Below are 15,534 nucleotides of genomic sequence, written 5' to 3' on the forward strand. Positions count from 1 at the left end.
TGTACAGAGAGATAATGGCCCTTTCCTCATGCATCTCTCCTACAAGATAACAAGGCTCTAAATCATCATTTCTTTTAACCAAAGCAAAATGTCACAAGATAAAATTAACAAAATTTTCTGTTTGTAACAAAAGTAAATACAAAGTTTAAAATATGCTACCAGTAAATACCAGTTTAAAATATGCAGAAAAGCTGTGTTTCTTTTGTTGTTGGTTTTTTTTAATCTCTACTGAAATTATTATTGTTTTCAATCAGAAGGAACCAAAGATGAATAGCTACAAATAGATATATTTTTTTTTTTTTGTCATTTGGAAGTAGCTTTAAATTTCATGCCACTGGAAATACTTATGGAAATTACCTGAAATCAACTTTTTTTAATGTACATATTTCTTTATTCTGGTAAATATGCTTTTAAGCATCACTTTTAAAACTACTTGCCCTTTAAAAGTACATTTACTGTAATCAGAGTGCTGTGGTTCCAGGGAGTACACTTCTCTTGGTTTCAGTTTAACTTAACATACGACCTTGTTGATAAGGGAGACCCTCACATCTGACCTTTAGGATCTTCCACAAACCTTTCCCATATCAGGACGTGGGTTCACATCTGAAAACTCCCAGGCCTTTGACATTTTCTGTTTCTCAGAGCAGACTAACCTTTCAGGGAATCCACATAACAAGTTGTTTGTGGTCCCTTCTGTACATCATGAATTTACTGATCAGGCTTGTGAAGGTAGAGAGTCTTATCTGGAGATACTAAAAAATTTATTGATCCCATTAATTTGCTCACCAAGAGAGTGGAAGATGACTCGTATTCAAGCCACTGTGAAAGTGTTGTGTACTAGAGGCATTAGCATTTATCTGCTGTGGTAAAAACACATGATGAGTATCTCTTTGTGGTATTACAAAACCTAGAAAGACATTAAGTATTCCGTTAAAATTTCATGTACTGTAGAGCTCCTAAGGTACTGGAGCATACATTCCATTTGGAGAAAAATGCTTGATAAATTTTCATCACAGCCTTCTACTTCAGGGCCTACTTAAGGGACCAAATAATGATTTTTTTATTGAATGGTAATATTTCATACCAGGTCTTTTTTGGGTTGAAGATGGTGGCTTTGTGTGAGAGAGAATTGTGGGTACTGCAGAATAGGTTCTACTATCTTTTAGGTTTTGTTGCTTTTGTAAAGGACAGTTTGTCACCTTTTTTCATCTGTGCTGCAGCAGCAAACTGATATTAATGAAGTAGCTGTAGTTTTGCTTAATTTGCTTTAGTGTACAACTGGAAGAACTATTTCATTTTTGATTTTTGGGGTGATGGTGGCATAAGGAAGAGCAGCCTGTGCTCCTTACACATCTCTTTACTTAAATCCCAGTCTGGGTCTTTTTTCCACTTATCCTTCTTAACCACCTTCTAGATTAATACCTTCAATTCTCCATAAATTGCCTCCATCTTCCTCCAGTAGGATTTCTGCTTTTTAATTATTTTTTAATTATTTTTAAATTTTGGCACTATGTTTTCAATTGAGAAGGGTTTGACTTGACTCTAAAGTGCATTTCTGGTTAGTGGCCTTTGTTCACCACCCTCTCTGTTCCAACACTCTGCTTATGTTTTAATGTACAGCCCCAATACTTTGTAACCCCATTTTTACCTCTCTCCTTAATTCCAGGACTTTGGGGACTGCAGGCTTGATGTTTTTATGGGCCTGGGCACTTGCATATGCCATTTTTGAATGTCCTGAAAAGATGGGTTTGTATAATTGGAAGACTGGATGTCCTTTTCTAATGCTCTTTTATTTACTTATTAAAAAATTGTTAGTACAGAAAACCTGTTTTTATATCAATAGTTACATTTAGTGCATGTACCACTGAATCCTTCTATATACAAAGCTAATAATGGCATTGGATATCTCCCTTTTTACAGTTTAAATAGAGTCTTAGGTTCTCTGTTTTGTCAGTAGTTAGCTCTAATACTTGGATGTTCTCTTAATTTATTTTATACATATATAATAAATTTAATTAATTTATTTTTAGGCTGAAAATGATTCAGTGCAGGGTGGGAGAATATGGTCAATATTAACTCAGTGCTACAGCAGCTGTGGAAGGAATGGTCAGTCCATTCATTCTGCCAGTTTTCTCTATCTCTTCCAAGGCCTTTGATGCCAGATGCTCTGGAGCATATGAGGGATTTCCTTGAAGGCTGAGAGAAAGAGATGATGATGATTTTTATTTTTATTCTTTCAGGTCAGCTTGTAGCTGCCAGTTCTTCATAAAGCTGGATTGCAGCAACAAGCTTTAAACACTGTACTTTGCAAATGGTAGAGAATAATAAGTAAAGGGGTTCTCAGGTATGGGATGCCTTTATCTGTCTTCCCCTGGTCTTTTGCTATCCCAAATAAATTACAACACAGTGCAATTTCAAACAAAATTAAAAGGATGAATCAGAGGATATTTACACTTACATGCTGTCAAAATCCATGGAATTTACAAGTGAATAGTGTTCCAAATATGCTAACATTTTTCTGGCTTCCTGTCATTTCAGTCTGTCCAAGAGCTGTAGAAACTGCAAAGGAGCTGAAACTGGCACAGTGCAACGAGGTTTTTGGGTGTCTCCTTCCTGAGAGCTCAAGGCATTATTTTGTAACACATGATTCAGCAGGAAGAAGTTGGGCTTTTCCTCAGAAAAGCTCCACACTCCTGTGATTTCTGTTTTATTTTATACTTTTTCCATCTTGAGATCACTGAATCACACGAATCATTGGAATTAGAAGGGCCATCTTGAAATGACAGGAGCAGGGTCACCTGGTTGTTCAGGGCTGTGACCTGTTGAGTTTTGAGTATTTCCAAAGGTGGAGATTCCAAAATCTGCCTGGGCAACCTGTTCCAGTGTCCTGACCACTTTTCCCCAATAAAAACATTTTTTAATTTGGTTTAAATATAATTCCCTGTATTTCAGTTTGTGCTTGTCACACTTGTTGTGTCACTGGGGACCACTGAGAAGGGTCTTTCTCCATGATCTTTACTCCCTCCCTCCCATCAGATATTGATAAACTCATGGATAAAATCTGCCCCCTCCACCTCCAAGCCTTCTCCTTGCTGTCTAGTCTGAGATACTCTTCCTCTTTACAATAACTGTTCTTGAACAGGCTGAGCTGAACTGGAGTAGCTCAAGTTTCTGCAGGATGTTTCCCGGGTGACATTTTCCATTCCTCTTCCACCAGGAAAGGAACCATCATTCACCCTGCTTATCATCAGCTTGAGTCCTGCTGGCAGGCGGTTCCTTTCCACTTCTCTCTGCTCTGAGAAGTGAGGAGTACTGTGTACTGCCCCTCCATCCCTCACAGCTTAGAAAACTTGTAAGTTGAGATCTTTTAAAAAATAGTAATAAAAAAATATTCCCCTGTCCACTCATAGAGTTCTGGTCTCTGACTCTGCCTGCCTGGGGAATCATATTTGCTTCTACTCTAGCAACACTGGGGACTTGGGAACTTTCTTGTATGAAAATGAGGAGCTTTTTCATTGAATTTCTGGTTTTAAATTTCACAGAAACTTTGAGTAGTCTTGTGCCCATTGTAACTGTTCAGTATTTAAATTTCTGAGATATTATCCTCCTCCTTTATTTTTCATACTGTTCTTAAAAAAGGCAAAAAAACAAAAAGAGACATTTCTCAGAATAGTTCTGGATCATTCCTTCTTTTTACCCGAGTCTTCCTCTCCCTGGTCTCAATTTGTTATTCATCTTCTCTTTTTTTGGCTTCAGCTTCCCACTGAACTTTTAATACAGTGCTGTCTGCTTTATGAGTCAGGATTCACAATATCAGAAGGACTATTTCAAACAATTTGCTGACTTCCTCCAACTCAGAGGCTGTTAGACTCCTTAAAATTAATGTTTAAGTGGTTTAAAGTCTATCTAAGAACCAATCTTAATTTTACAATTTCCTGTGATGGAGAGCCCACTTCAGACTGAAAGGTTGTTGATTGTTAGTTGCTGTCATGTCTCAAAATTAATGAATTAATTAAAGAACACACTTGATTTTTCACCTTATTTAACTTCCTACTCCTGCCTGGCAGACCGTAGGGACACGCTTGACCTGTACAAACTCAAATTTCCTATGATCAAGGAAAGCACTGAGGTTTCCCCCCCCCAAAACTCTTGGGTGAACTGTCATAATTCTCAATCCTTGTAATTAATTTGCTGGCTCATTTGTGAACTTCTTTAGTTTACAGTGCATCAGTATCTTCTCGGTATGGACATTAAAACTGGATGCTGTGTGAACGTCGTGGGGAATAAGCTTGTCTGAAAGATTTTGAAGTGTCCTTTCAGTAACTGATGAGATTATTTTTGGTCTGGCATTTATTTCAGTTCAGAAAAAAGGGTAATTATTTATTCTAAGAGGAGTTGTTATCATGTGAGTTGTTAAAAAAATCCAGTAAAAAAAATCTCCGAAGTAATAATCCATGATTAACACAAGCTAAATTGCCTCTATAATCTTAGCAATGTAATGTACCAGAGCAACTCTGAAAGTAGAGCAATAGTCCTGCCATCTGCACTGATTTTTGTGCACAGAGATACTCTGAGGAACACTGTGCTGTAAAGACAGACAGAAATGTCAATTACCAGCCTAGTGAAATTATTGCTTACAAGTGAAAACTTGAGCTCAGCTGAACTTGGATGTAAATGCATTCCCTTGAATTACTTAGTAAGACATCAAGGTATTGCCTTCTGTACCTTTAGTAAGACATCAAATATCTGTGTTTTATACCCAGATGCAGTTCAGCAGTGAGCAGTGAACCACCAAGGCAGGACACATGCATTCTGCACTGTTTCACTGCAGTCTAGCAAAGAAAACTCAGTCCCAGCCATCATAACGTGACTGTTGATCCAATGATGCAGAATTTCTTTTTTCTTTTGAACTTTTACCAGGAAAGTTTATAATTTATACATGGAGTAGCTCTCATTCCTTGGGCCAAAAGGGCCAAGCAGTCTTTGTTGAAGCAGGCACCTCTGGTTTGCTGACCAATTTGCTGCTCAGCTTAATGAACCAGGATCTGCCTGATTTGATTTTGCCAGTGTTTAGCAGCCTAATACGTCTGCCTGAAGTATTTACACATTAGGTAGTCGAGATGTAGTTCAGCCAAAGGCTCTCTGGGAGAGTGGGATGGAAAGGCCCCAAATTAGATTTGCCTCAAGCTACTGTGGCAGCTCGTGTAGACAGAGATGAATTTTGAAGCGAAGAAAGCCAAAGTGATTTTGTTTAACCATTTTCCTCACTTTTAAATAAGCTGGCGTATAATATCACAATTTGTTTTGGTTTTCCTCAATGAAAATTCTGAAGTCTTTAACTGCCAACCAGGAAGATTTATGGAGGTTATTTGGAGGTTAAAAAAGCCCCAAATCTCACTATTCCTAACATCTTTTAACCACCATGCATTCAGTCCTAAGAAAAAGTTAGCACTATAATTTTACAATCAGCATTATTATTCTGCTTCCTTCTGATTGTAGTGCTATTTTGGCTACTCAGCTGGGGTAAAAAAATTGCAGCCATACACATCTCAGTTAAATGTGAGTATTGTCTGTAATTGAGAGGGATATTTGATAATGTATTGCGAGTGAGATAGATTTGGGGCAATGTATATTATTTATTGAGATTCCTTGCATATCCCAGACTTTTGGCATTGTGAGAATTATTATGAAACACAAAAAAATAGAGATTATCTACATGTTTTTGTAATGAACACAAAGGGGAACAAGCCCTTACATTTCTTACTACATTAGGAAGGACTGTGCTTGTTTTTTATTAAGGTCCTGTTTCCTTTGATGCCTGTTCAACACTGTTTTGTTTAAGGAGATAACTTCTTCAGTGCATGTTCTCTAGCACTTATTTAACAGGATATCTGTTTTCTCTGTTGTCTTTTAAATCAGAAAGCAGTTTAATTGTTCAGTTTGGGTGGGGCTGTGCAATGGGGATGGGATGTACCCTTGGGTTGTGGCTCTTTCTGAGGCCTCTGGGATTTCAGCAAGGGATTGTTGCATCCAAATTCAGGTTTGTTTGGGTGTCAGTGAAGGGACATCTTTGAATTTTCTTCTTTTCATATTTTTATGCACTTATACAGCCAAATACACAAAGTGCAGCCCTGTTCTGTGAGATATATGAAAAGCTGTGCTGGAATCAGCTGGGCCCTGGCTGCTCTCAGCTTTGGTGTTTGAAAAGGGGCTACATCCTGAAGTACCTTGTTCTGTTAAATATTAGTGAGCCAATACAGTGAATATGGATCACTAAAGATGACTGTAGATGCATTATCTGCCTCGTGTGTTGTGTCTGGTAAATAGCTGGTTCCTGTGGGAAGCACCTGAAAAGGTAGAGGGTTTTTGGTAGCATATAAATTCTTTAAACAAAGTTCCATCACAGCAAACTCTAACATCAGTCTTCGAAGAAGGATAAAAGAGAAGGAAGAGATTCAGACAGCTTTTTCCTTTTGTAAACTCGCTGCTTTATAGGGGAAAAAATAGCTGGAAATAGCCTGTCTCGTCCCAAATGAAAGGTTGTGGATTAAGGCATTGCATTAGTGAAACAGCTGCACCAATGTGAATCAGAAAGTCCTCCAGCTTCAGCCATTATGGGTTTGTTTGCTTAGGTCTAATTTTGGAAGTCATTATAGCAAAGGTAAATGACTTGCACAGGAGACTACTGTAAACAAAAGACTCGATACATTTACTTTGGCATGAGCCTTGAGGAGTCTCGGGCCTTTCAGTGCCTCCTTTATGCGGGGCCTGTCCTGCTCTCACTGCGTGCCTGTGTGCAGGCAGCTCTCCCTCCCTCCCTGCCTCCCTCCCTCCCCTCTGACAGCTTCTTTCCCCCTGGCAGGTCGGATTTAAGAGTGGCAGCACCTGCTGCTGAATTGCTGGTGTGTAGCCGTGGAATACCTTTATGTTAGCTGCCCCTGGCTTTCTAAAGGTGCTGTGTTTTGCTCAAGTAAGAATCTGCTCCCTCCCAGTGCAGTACTGGAATACAATCTGTGTTCAAAAACTTCACTTTTAATCGTGTCTCCTTATTGGTTGCTTTTTGTGTTTTCTTCTTTTATCATTTAATAGCTTTACACTTACAGATTCTAAGCATGCCGATGCTTAGCTGAATTTTCTAGCTTTTTGGTGAAGAATGAACTATGAGAATGATAATTCCCTTCCCAGATCTGTGCCCATGTGGTTGAGTGAAGGCTCTGTCCATTCCACACTGACTTACACTTGTGTAGATGGGGAGGCAAATCCTGATGACAGAATGAGTGCCCATGCAGAGCCTGCTCCTTCCCTTTCACAAGGCTCATCAACAGTAAGGTTATATAGCTGCATTTTAAAAAGTTTATGCTCATGGGAATTAGTGTATTCCTGATATTTTATGATATGCTGTTCCTCTTAATTAATGTCTATTGTGAAAGATATTTTATGTCCTTTCTACATATCAGAACATGCTTCAGGTGAGACATTCTCATTAAAATTGACTGTGGCAATTGTCTTGTTTTATTTTAAAAAGGAGTTTTGCCAACTCTGCCCAGATTTGTTGAATTTAGTAAACACTCCAGGTAAGTACTAAAACCCTTGGTGTTGGCAGGGAGGTCTGTGGGAACTCCCACTGAGCTTTCTGCCTCTCACCCCCAAACCTTTGGATAAATACAGAGTATGTGCAGTCCCAGGAGCTCAGTCTCACTGCTCCAGCTGTGGAAGGCTGAGAGGAGGATCTTGGGGTGTCCCTAAATCCTGGTACTTGAAAGAATCTGTATTTGTTATTCTAAGCTCAGACAAAACTGGGTGTGTGTTATGGCAGGACCTGCCCCTGGGCTCCCTGTGACAGGGCAGGGAGGGTAGGGTTGTATTCTTGTTTTCTTCGTACAGCACAGGCCAGAGAAGGCTCAGAAAGGGATTATTTAAGTCTGTGAGGAAATACAGCTGCAACTGGAGGAATTTGCTGTTTAAGCCAGTTTCTTTTTCAGAGTTTCTGTTGCTATAGCCACCTTATTCCTAGTAGAACTGCTGGAAAGGATGGAAGTGGAAAAAAAAATTGGGCAGTTCTTTGTGCATTCCTTGTGCAACAGGTGCAGTGCTCATTTGTGAGCACAGACTGAGCTGAATCTCCTTCTATGCCCAGAGAATGCCTGCAGGCAGCACCTTCCACGAGAACCTGGGATTTCTGCATTTCATATCTCCTGGAGAGATGCCAAGCAGAATTTAATTGCTTGTGGTGAAATCTTTCTCTGTGGCTAGATAGGATATTGAATGCTTTTGAACTTCTAAATTGCCATGGGACGGCCTGATCGGGCACGGTTGTGTTTAATTTGCAGACAGATAATGAAAGATACTTCATCACACAGAGTTCTTTGATGCACTTCTTTGTTTTATAGATACGAGGCTTAACTGGAGGGCGAGGAAGGGAGCTCTTGCAATAACACACACATTTGTTTTTCTGTTTAGTAAATTGACAGATGTTTGGTTTGTCTTGTGTCTGCCCAGGACAGCACGTCTTGTCTCCTGGAGAAGCTGTTGGGAAAGGTCTAACGCCAGACGCTGCGAAAGATCTCGGTCTCCCCGAAGGGATTGCAGTGGCAGCATCTCTCATTGATGCACATGCTGGAGGACTAGGTACTCACTCATGGATTTGCTGTACTTGGAGACAGGAATTGTTGTCTAAATTTCAGAATGCCAGTTTTGTCACAGACTGCTTTTCTCCAGCCATTTGCTCCGATGCTATTCTTAAAAAAAAAACAAACCAAAATCATCACAGTAACTACTAGTGCTACAAATCTGTTTCCAGAAAGGGAGTATATCATTGTTATATGTCTTTTCAGCTGGATTTGCAAATTGTTTGTTAATTTCTGCTTGTTTCACTTTTGACTGAAACACCATGGTGTTGGAATGCCAACATGCTGAGAGTTTGCATCTTCTGTTGCTCAAAACTTTGAGGATAGACAAGGAAAAAAAAAACAACCAAACAACCATTCTGAGGGAGAAGCCTTATGTTCGAGGCTTGTTCATAGTTAGGATTCTTACTAGCTTTAGAAGTGATCCATGATTCAAAGCTTTAAGGTCTGATTTTTGACTTTTTTTTCTTTTCCAACACAATATTCTGATGTTCAGCCCCGGTTCATCTTTTCTGAAATATATTAGATGAGGCCCAACAAGTTCATTTTCTTATTACGCTGTTTGGCCTTATCCAAATACAGTCTATAACAAAGAGATTCAATGTAACTTTTTCTGCAGGAAATTGAGGGTTTTTTTAGTTTGCTGGTTTAGAAAACAGTCTTACCTCAGGAAGCTTCAAGTGTTATTGAAACAGTACTCTTTAATGGAAATCTATTGCTCATCAGAGGTTTTTTTCTAGATCTAACTGAAATATGATTAGGTGCTTAACTACCAGTTTTGTTTCAAACTTCTTGTGCTGTTTTAAATCTCATCCTTCTAGAAACTGTGGCCTGGAATATTTTTAGTGTTTAAATCCCTTTACTTTGCTTTTGGTGAAGTTAATCACAGAGGTTGCTTTTCTTGCTACCTGGAAAGGATTAGATGTAGCTCTGTGTGCAAAAAGGAAGACTGAGCTGCAGTGTCATATTTGTAGGTTTGTTGTCACTGACTTGAAAATATCTGTCAGTATCCTGATTGCATGAAAACATCTTGAAAACCGTGCCCTGGCAATTCTGTGTTCTTGGAAAAGAATATAGTGATAATCTGACCTGAAAGAATGTACTTGCTGCAAAACTGGGTTGTCACAGAGCATGTGAAAGTGGCAGTGGAAGGTCCTTGTTTAATTGGCATCATTATGGATCCAGAGCACAAAAAGTTCACCCATTTTTTCATGTGCTAAAATCAATCAATTGAATTTTAAAAATAATAGAGAGCAACTATCTGTTCCTTGATACAGACTTCTGTAAAGAAACTCTGACATTAGAAAGACTCAGCTGCTGGCATCTCTCAGGAAAGGGCTTCAGTGGATAGAGACAGTCTGCTAATCCAAATATGTTTTCCCAGATGGCACCACAAACACCAGCAGACTCCTGAAATTATTGCCAGGAGGAGAAAAACAACACACAGGTTATTGTTAGAGAGAGGGGGGCATTACAGAGGGAAGAGTCAGGAGGATAGTGGGAGAACCTGCATCATAATCACACCACAGCTCAGTCACAGCAGTCTGGGACAAGAGGAGGATTTACAGTGGAACTCATCCTTCTTTAATCTGGGAAGGGTAATAAATGTATTGGAAATGGTGTGGAAACTTAGTAGAAAGGACAGCAAAAATGGAAAGATTTTGACAGCAAAAGTGACAGCAGGATCAAAAGGAGAGTCAAAGAGTGCAGATATATGTAAAGAAAATATCCTGCAGGCTAAACCAGAATGACATGGTGGACATCTTGTTTTCAGTGTTAATAACTTTTGATGCAGTTCAGATCTGCTTTTGGCTGGATGTGAAGTGTGTTTTGGCTGAGCAAGTTCCTGAAGTTTATGAAAGCTTCAAAGTTTTGAATAGAATAAAGTTTTGAGTAGAATAAGGTAGAGGATTGTTTAGTGTGTATGTTTGAGGAGGTCATGTGTGACTCCTGAATCAGTCCGTCTGATACCTCTTATGGAAAAGTGAGGATCCAAGAGCCAAGAAGTCATCTCTTGCATTTTGACCTACTGTACTGATTTCAGAGAGTGTACAGATAAAACTCTGAGGATGGGAGGCCAGGCTTTTGGGGCTGGCCTCATAAAAATACTGTTTACATTGCACCTTTTCAAAAGGCATCAGATTGTTTCAACAAAAGGAGATGATTTATGGTGCAGTGTCTGAAATACCGTGTCACTGTGGAAGAGATCCAGAAGTACACATTGCTATGCACTGCTTGCCTTCCTAAAAATCTTCTGTGTGGTGCACAGACTTCTTGTTCTCAGCCTCAGACTATGAAAAATTCCACTTAAGCTAAAGGTGACAGTGACTTATATCAGCAATTATATAACTTTTAGCCAATATTACAGACTTACTTGCTGTCTGACTTTAATTAATCACAAATAGGAGGACTCTAACAATTCTAAACACTGGTGAAGCCACTGACTAAAATTCCAAAAAGGGCCATAATTTGTGTTTTGCAGAATGTATATTTTCTTAGCAATTAAAAAGATCTCTTCAGTTTTATGTTGTTTATGAAAATACATTTGCAGCATATGCTATCTAGTTTAATAGATTTCTTCCCTTTCAAGTGTGAACAGTATTTTTAACTCAAGAAATTATAATACAGTCTTGCTTAGTACAGGAATTTGCCTTGTAGACAGCCCTATTCAAAATTCCTGATATGCATTCATAATGTTGAAGGAGTGAAAAAATAAAGCATGAAGTAGAAGGCTTACTTTTAGCTTTTTGTTGTTACTAACTCTCCTTGTGACAGCTGTGCCACTTCGTAGTTACAAGTCAGTTTAGTTAAAGGGGCATGAGGATGGATTTTTTAAGGCTTTAACATTTTAGTCCTTAATTTTCTGATTACTTAAATGACTTCCAACCATGGAAATAACAGGATAACCATGGTGATCCCAGTAAGACAAACCCCACCAGACTGATTTGATAACAGAGCATTGCAGTGATGATCTAAACAAGAGGGTGTTAATGAAATGTAGGATGTGAACCAGCCCTAACACTTGGCATCTTTCACAATGTCCAGAAAATGTTTTCCTGATCCTTCTACAGGGAAGGGAAGGGAAGGGAAGGGAAGGGAAGGGAAGGGAAGGGAAGGGAAGGGAAGGGAAGGGAAGGGAAGGGAAGGGAAGGGAAGGGAAGGGAAGGGAAGGGAAGGGAAGGGAAGGGAAGGGAAGGGAAGGGAAGGGAAGGGAAGGGAAGGGAAGGGAAGGGAAGGGAAGGGAAGGGAAGGGAAGGGAAGGGAAGGGAAGGGAAGGGAAGGGAAGGGAAGGGAAGGGAAGGGAAGGGAAGGGAAGGGAAGGGAAGGGAAGGGGATTTTTTTTTAATCAGTATTGACATACTGGTCTCCAAACTGAGCTTTGCAGATGGAAACGCACAGTCTGGTGACCAGTTTGCCAGCTGAAAAGTGATATTTAAGAAAAAAAAGTCCAGTGTAAAAATGTTACTTGTTGGCTGCTGCATTTTGCTGGGTGCAGCACAATGTGGTGCCAGGAAGCAGCCTGGGAGAGGAGGAGGAGAGGGCAGATTCCCTCTGTAGCCTCCCCTGAAGTGAATCAAGCAGGATGGGGTGTGTTCTGGGGCTCAGCTGTGGGTCTGCCTGGCTTCTCCCTGGCATCTCCTGGGTGTATTTTCTGCTGCAGGCTGAGTGGTGCTGACTTTGTGCTCCGTCCTGTGCTGTCCTGCACGCAGAGGCTCCTCAGAGCCAAGCTCAGCTCCTCCAAGGGGAGGAGTAATCTGCCTTTAGATGGTTCTGACATGGACAGAACAGCAGCAGCAGTGAGGACAACAAAGCTGGCAGCCTTCCAGTCTCCTGCCAAGTTACCCCTTTCTCCAACTTATCCCTTGACAAAACACATCAACCAGGATGTTCATGATAAACTGTGAACAAATAAACACATCTGCAGCCTGCCAGTACAGCAGGGCACTTTTTTCCTGCATGTCAGAGCTACCTAAGAGAATAAATGACTGGTAAAATAACACTTTCTAGGTAAAATAACACTTAAAAATCATGTTGATAGACATGCATTTAGAAGAAATCATCTTGGGTCCTTATATCTGAAATAAATACTTTATTCTGATGGATAAAATTATTTCCTTTATTGGCTAAGTAGACTTTCTTGATTTGTGGCAGCGATGTGAGGTAGTCAACAATTATTTGAGTGCAGAAAAGGTCTGTTTGGTGCAGGGTGGCTTGTTCTTTAACAGAGAATTTTAATTTTACTTTAATAGGAGTGATTGGAGCAGATGTGAAAGGACATAACCTTCCATGTGAGAACCAGCCGATTACATCCCGAGTCGCTATGATCTGTGGAACATCTTCGTGCCACATGGGGGTAGGTTGTATGTGTCATCCTAATTTGTGCAGAATTTACTAACTTATGTTTTTGAAGGGAAAATTGACCTTTGTCCTTCTCGCCCCATTCTTTTTTCCTTGATTTTTTTTTTTCTGGTAACTCTATCTTTACCTTTGGATATTAATTATAAATTACTGTGCATTTGCTATTAAGCAAGAACTTTAATAGTAGTAGAAATCAATACTGAAAAATGACATGGAAAGTAAAAACCATGATGCCAGAGTGGCTTAAAGAGCAGCCTGAAATCTGAGCCAAAGCCTGAGCCTGAGTTATCTGTGACAAGGCTGTCACTAATGTGTTACAGGAGAGTGTCTTTGGAAAAGGAGTGCCCGTCTTCAGTCACAGCCCTGCTCCCCCACCTCTTCCTTTAATCAATATAAATCCTTCTCCCTCTGAAAATTGCCATGGTGTACAGAATTATGAGACATATCATGACTAAAAAGAAAGAAAACCCCCCCAATAAGCAGTTTTCACTTTGCTAATTTCTCCTCAGTGAATTAATACAAAAGCTTTCTCTAAGATTGCAATTAAAATTTAGTGTCTGCCTTTGAAATTTATACTGTTTTAAAATGTATGAGCCTGAGAGCATTCCATTTAGGTAAGTACTCTTTTCTGCCACATTTTTTATTTAAAACTCATTTTGGTCTTAAATTTAGAATTATTAGAACTTGGATTTTTCCAAAAGGAGCAAATGGCACTGGGAGTGCTAGAGGTGTTGGAGAGGACTGACATACTTCATGGAGAAAGCTCCAGGAGAGAAAAAGAAAGGAGGCTGATAATAAAACATCAGGTTTAACAATAAGTTAAGTTGTCTCTGTAGTAACAGTATGAATCCATGGTGATCTTGAGCATGAATACATGGTGATCTTGTCACACGGATTGTCGTTCAGCAAAGCATTTTAGCATGTGATTGAATTTAAAGACATGAATAATCCCACTATTGTGAAGCAGAGCACTGAGCTTAAATCCCGTAGACCAGCTGGAATATATTTTGGTTCCTTCCTAAACAAAAGTTTCAAGCTTCAAACTCCATCACTCTTGGCTGCTCTGTCTTTGAAAAATCCCACTGGTACCTGTCTGTCCATCACAGGGCAGGTGAGGCACCCTGGGGGAGAAGTCACTCTTCAAGCTTGGCCACTGCTTTCATTATTTCCAGTTTTTTTGATGGAGGTTTCTGCCCTTTCAGTAGAAGCTGTTTGAGTGAACTCTTTCTAACCTGTTTCATTTAGCTGAGTTAGTTTAAATTGCTAAAATGAGTTAATAGAGATGTAGTACTGGACTGCAGTGAGCTGAGGAGCTTGCAGGCAGCTTCCCCCAAAGGTCTAAGGGCAATGTTGGGTAGCTGGCAGTGGGCCAGCTGGCTCTGGCTCATTCTTTAGTACAGCCAGCCCTGGAGGAGGACATGTGTGTGGTTATTTATTAATTTTTTGATATTTGTACATTGGTAAGTTCTAACATACACCCAATTCACAATAATATATTGTTTGGCTTCCCAAGCTGGAGCATGGCACCTCAGTATTAATATGTTTTGTGTGCACTCTCCACAACCATGAGAGTTGTGGCTCCATTAAATATGCTAATGTAGTAAAAGGGATGTGATAAAATCCATGTTGATTGTTCTGTCATCAAAGCAACCCCAGAGTCAAACACAGACTGCATGAGGCAGAACCTTTTAAGGCTTTAACTCACTTCAGTTCAAACTCAGGAATAGGTGCTTGTGCAGTTTTTGCTACATTTAAGTAGATTTTTACTTAAATCTACCTACTCAGCATTTTATAATCATTTCCTTAACTGCCTGCCTTCAGTCATCTGCACAGGGAGGGGTATAACAATCTCTAGCCAGCAGACAATAAGTAAATTCTAAACTTCTCTGGATCTAATCTGTGAAAGGATTTTAGTTTTCTGTTCTTTTATCTATTACCTGCACAGGCTGCATGAAGTGAACATGGAGCACACAGAGCAGTTGTATTTGTGCTTTAATGAGACCTATATGCAGCTGCATTTGGCCAAAATTAGCTGTTCCTTTTTTTAATTAGGGCTATAAAATGAAAGTATATTATACTTGTGTTTTGATAGAAATATATATTTTCTCTCTCTGTGTGCACCAAGGGACCCTGAGGGCTACAGAGATTAATCATCGAGTTTAATTTAATGCAGTGGGAGAGAGACCTGTGTGGTCAGGCGGGCATTAAAAAGTGCCTTTGATGTGCCTCAGGTGCACTGAGCCCCAGTGAGCCAGCAACAATAATACCTTTGTGAGATGATCAGAGAGGAGAGAGGGAGAAAATGGCCTGTGTGGAAACTCAAGGCTGTCCTTTGTTGTGGTTCTGGCAAACGAAGGAGCCAACTGTCAGGAGAAATTCAGCAAACAGAAAGCAGGGGGAAAGTAAGGCTGGGTTTCTTTCAAGGGGCCATAACAGGAAACTGTTCAAAATCATCTGCAATGCCTTTCTTTTCCACCCCTTCCTTCTCCTCTGGTCAGGGCAGGGGGACTGCTCTTGGTATCTGTGTGTTGGTACAGTAGTTCCATTC

General features: G+C 39.9%; 1 protein-coding gene across 6 annotated transcripts in view; it reads left to right on the forward strand.

The window, feature by feature from the left end:
- The window catches only part of FGGY (FGGY carbohydrate kinase domain containing), a 242,162-nt gene that overhangs the window by 166,518 nt on the left and 60,110 nt on the right, over positions 1–15,534 (forward strand). For 5 of the 6 annotated variants that reach the window (XM_088060213.1, XM_088060214.1, XM_088060212.1 and 2 more), the window contains exons 7-8: positions 8,500–8,628; positions 12,878–12,981. In XM_088060213.1, coding sequence (XP_087916339.1) covers positions 8,500–8,628; positions 12,878–12,981 — 233 coding nt within the window. The remainder of the gene's footprint in view (positions 1–8,499; positions 8,629–12,877; positions 12,982–15,534) is intronic. The other variant, XM_088060216.1, reaches the window with a different exon arrangement.

This window comes from Pseudopodoces humilis, chromosome 10, assembly GCF_049639895.1.
Source record: "Pseudopodoces humilis isolate 2021_Gansu_Grassland_sample_001 chromosome 10, ASM4963989v1, whole genome shotgun sequence".
NCBI classification, from domain to species: domain Eukaryota; kingdom Metazoa; phylum Chordata; class Aves; order Passeriformes; family Paridae; genus Pseudopodoces; species Pseudopodoces humilis.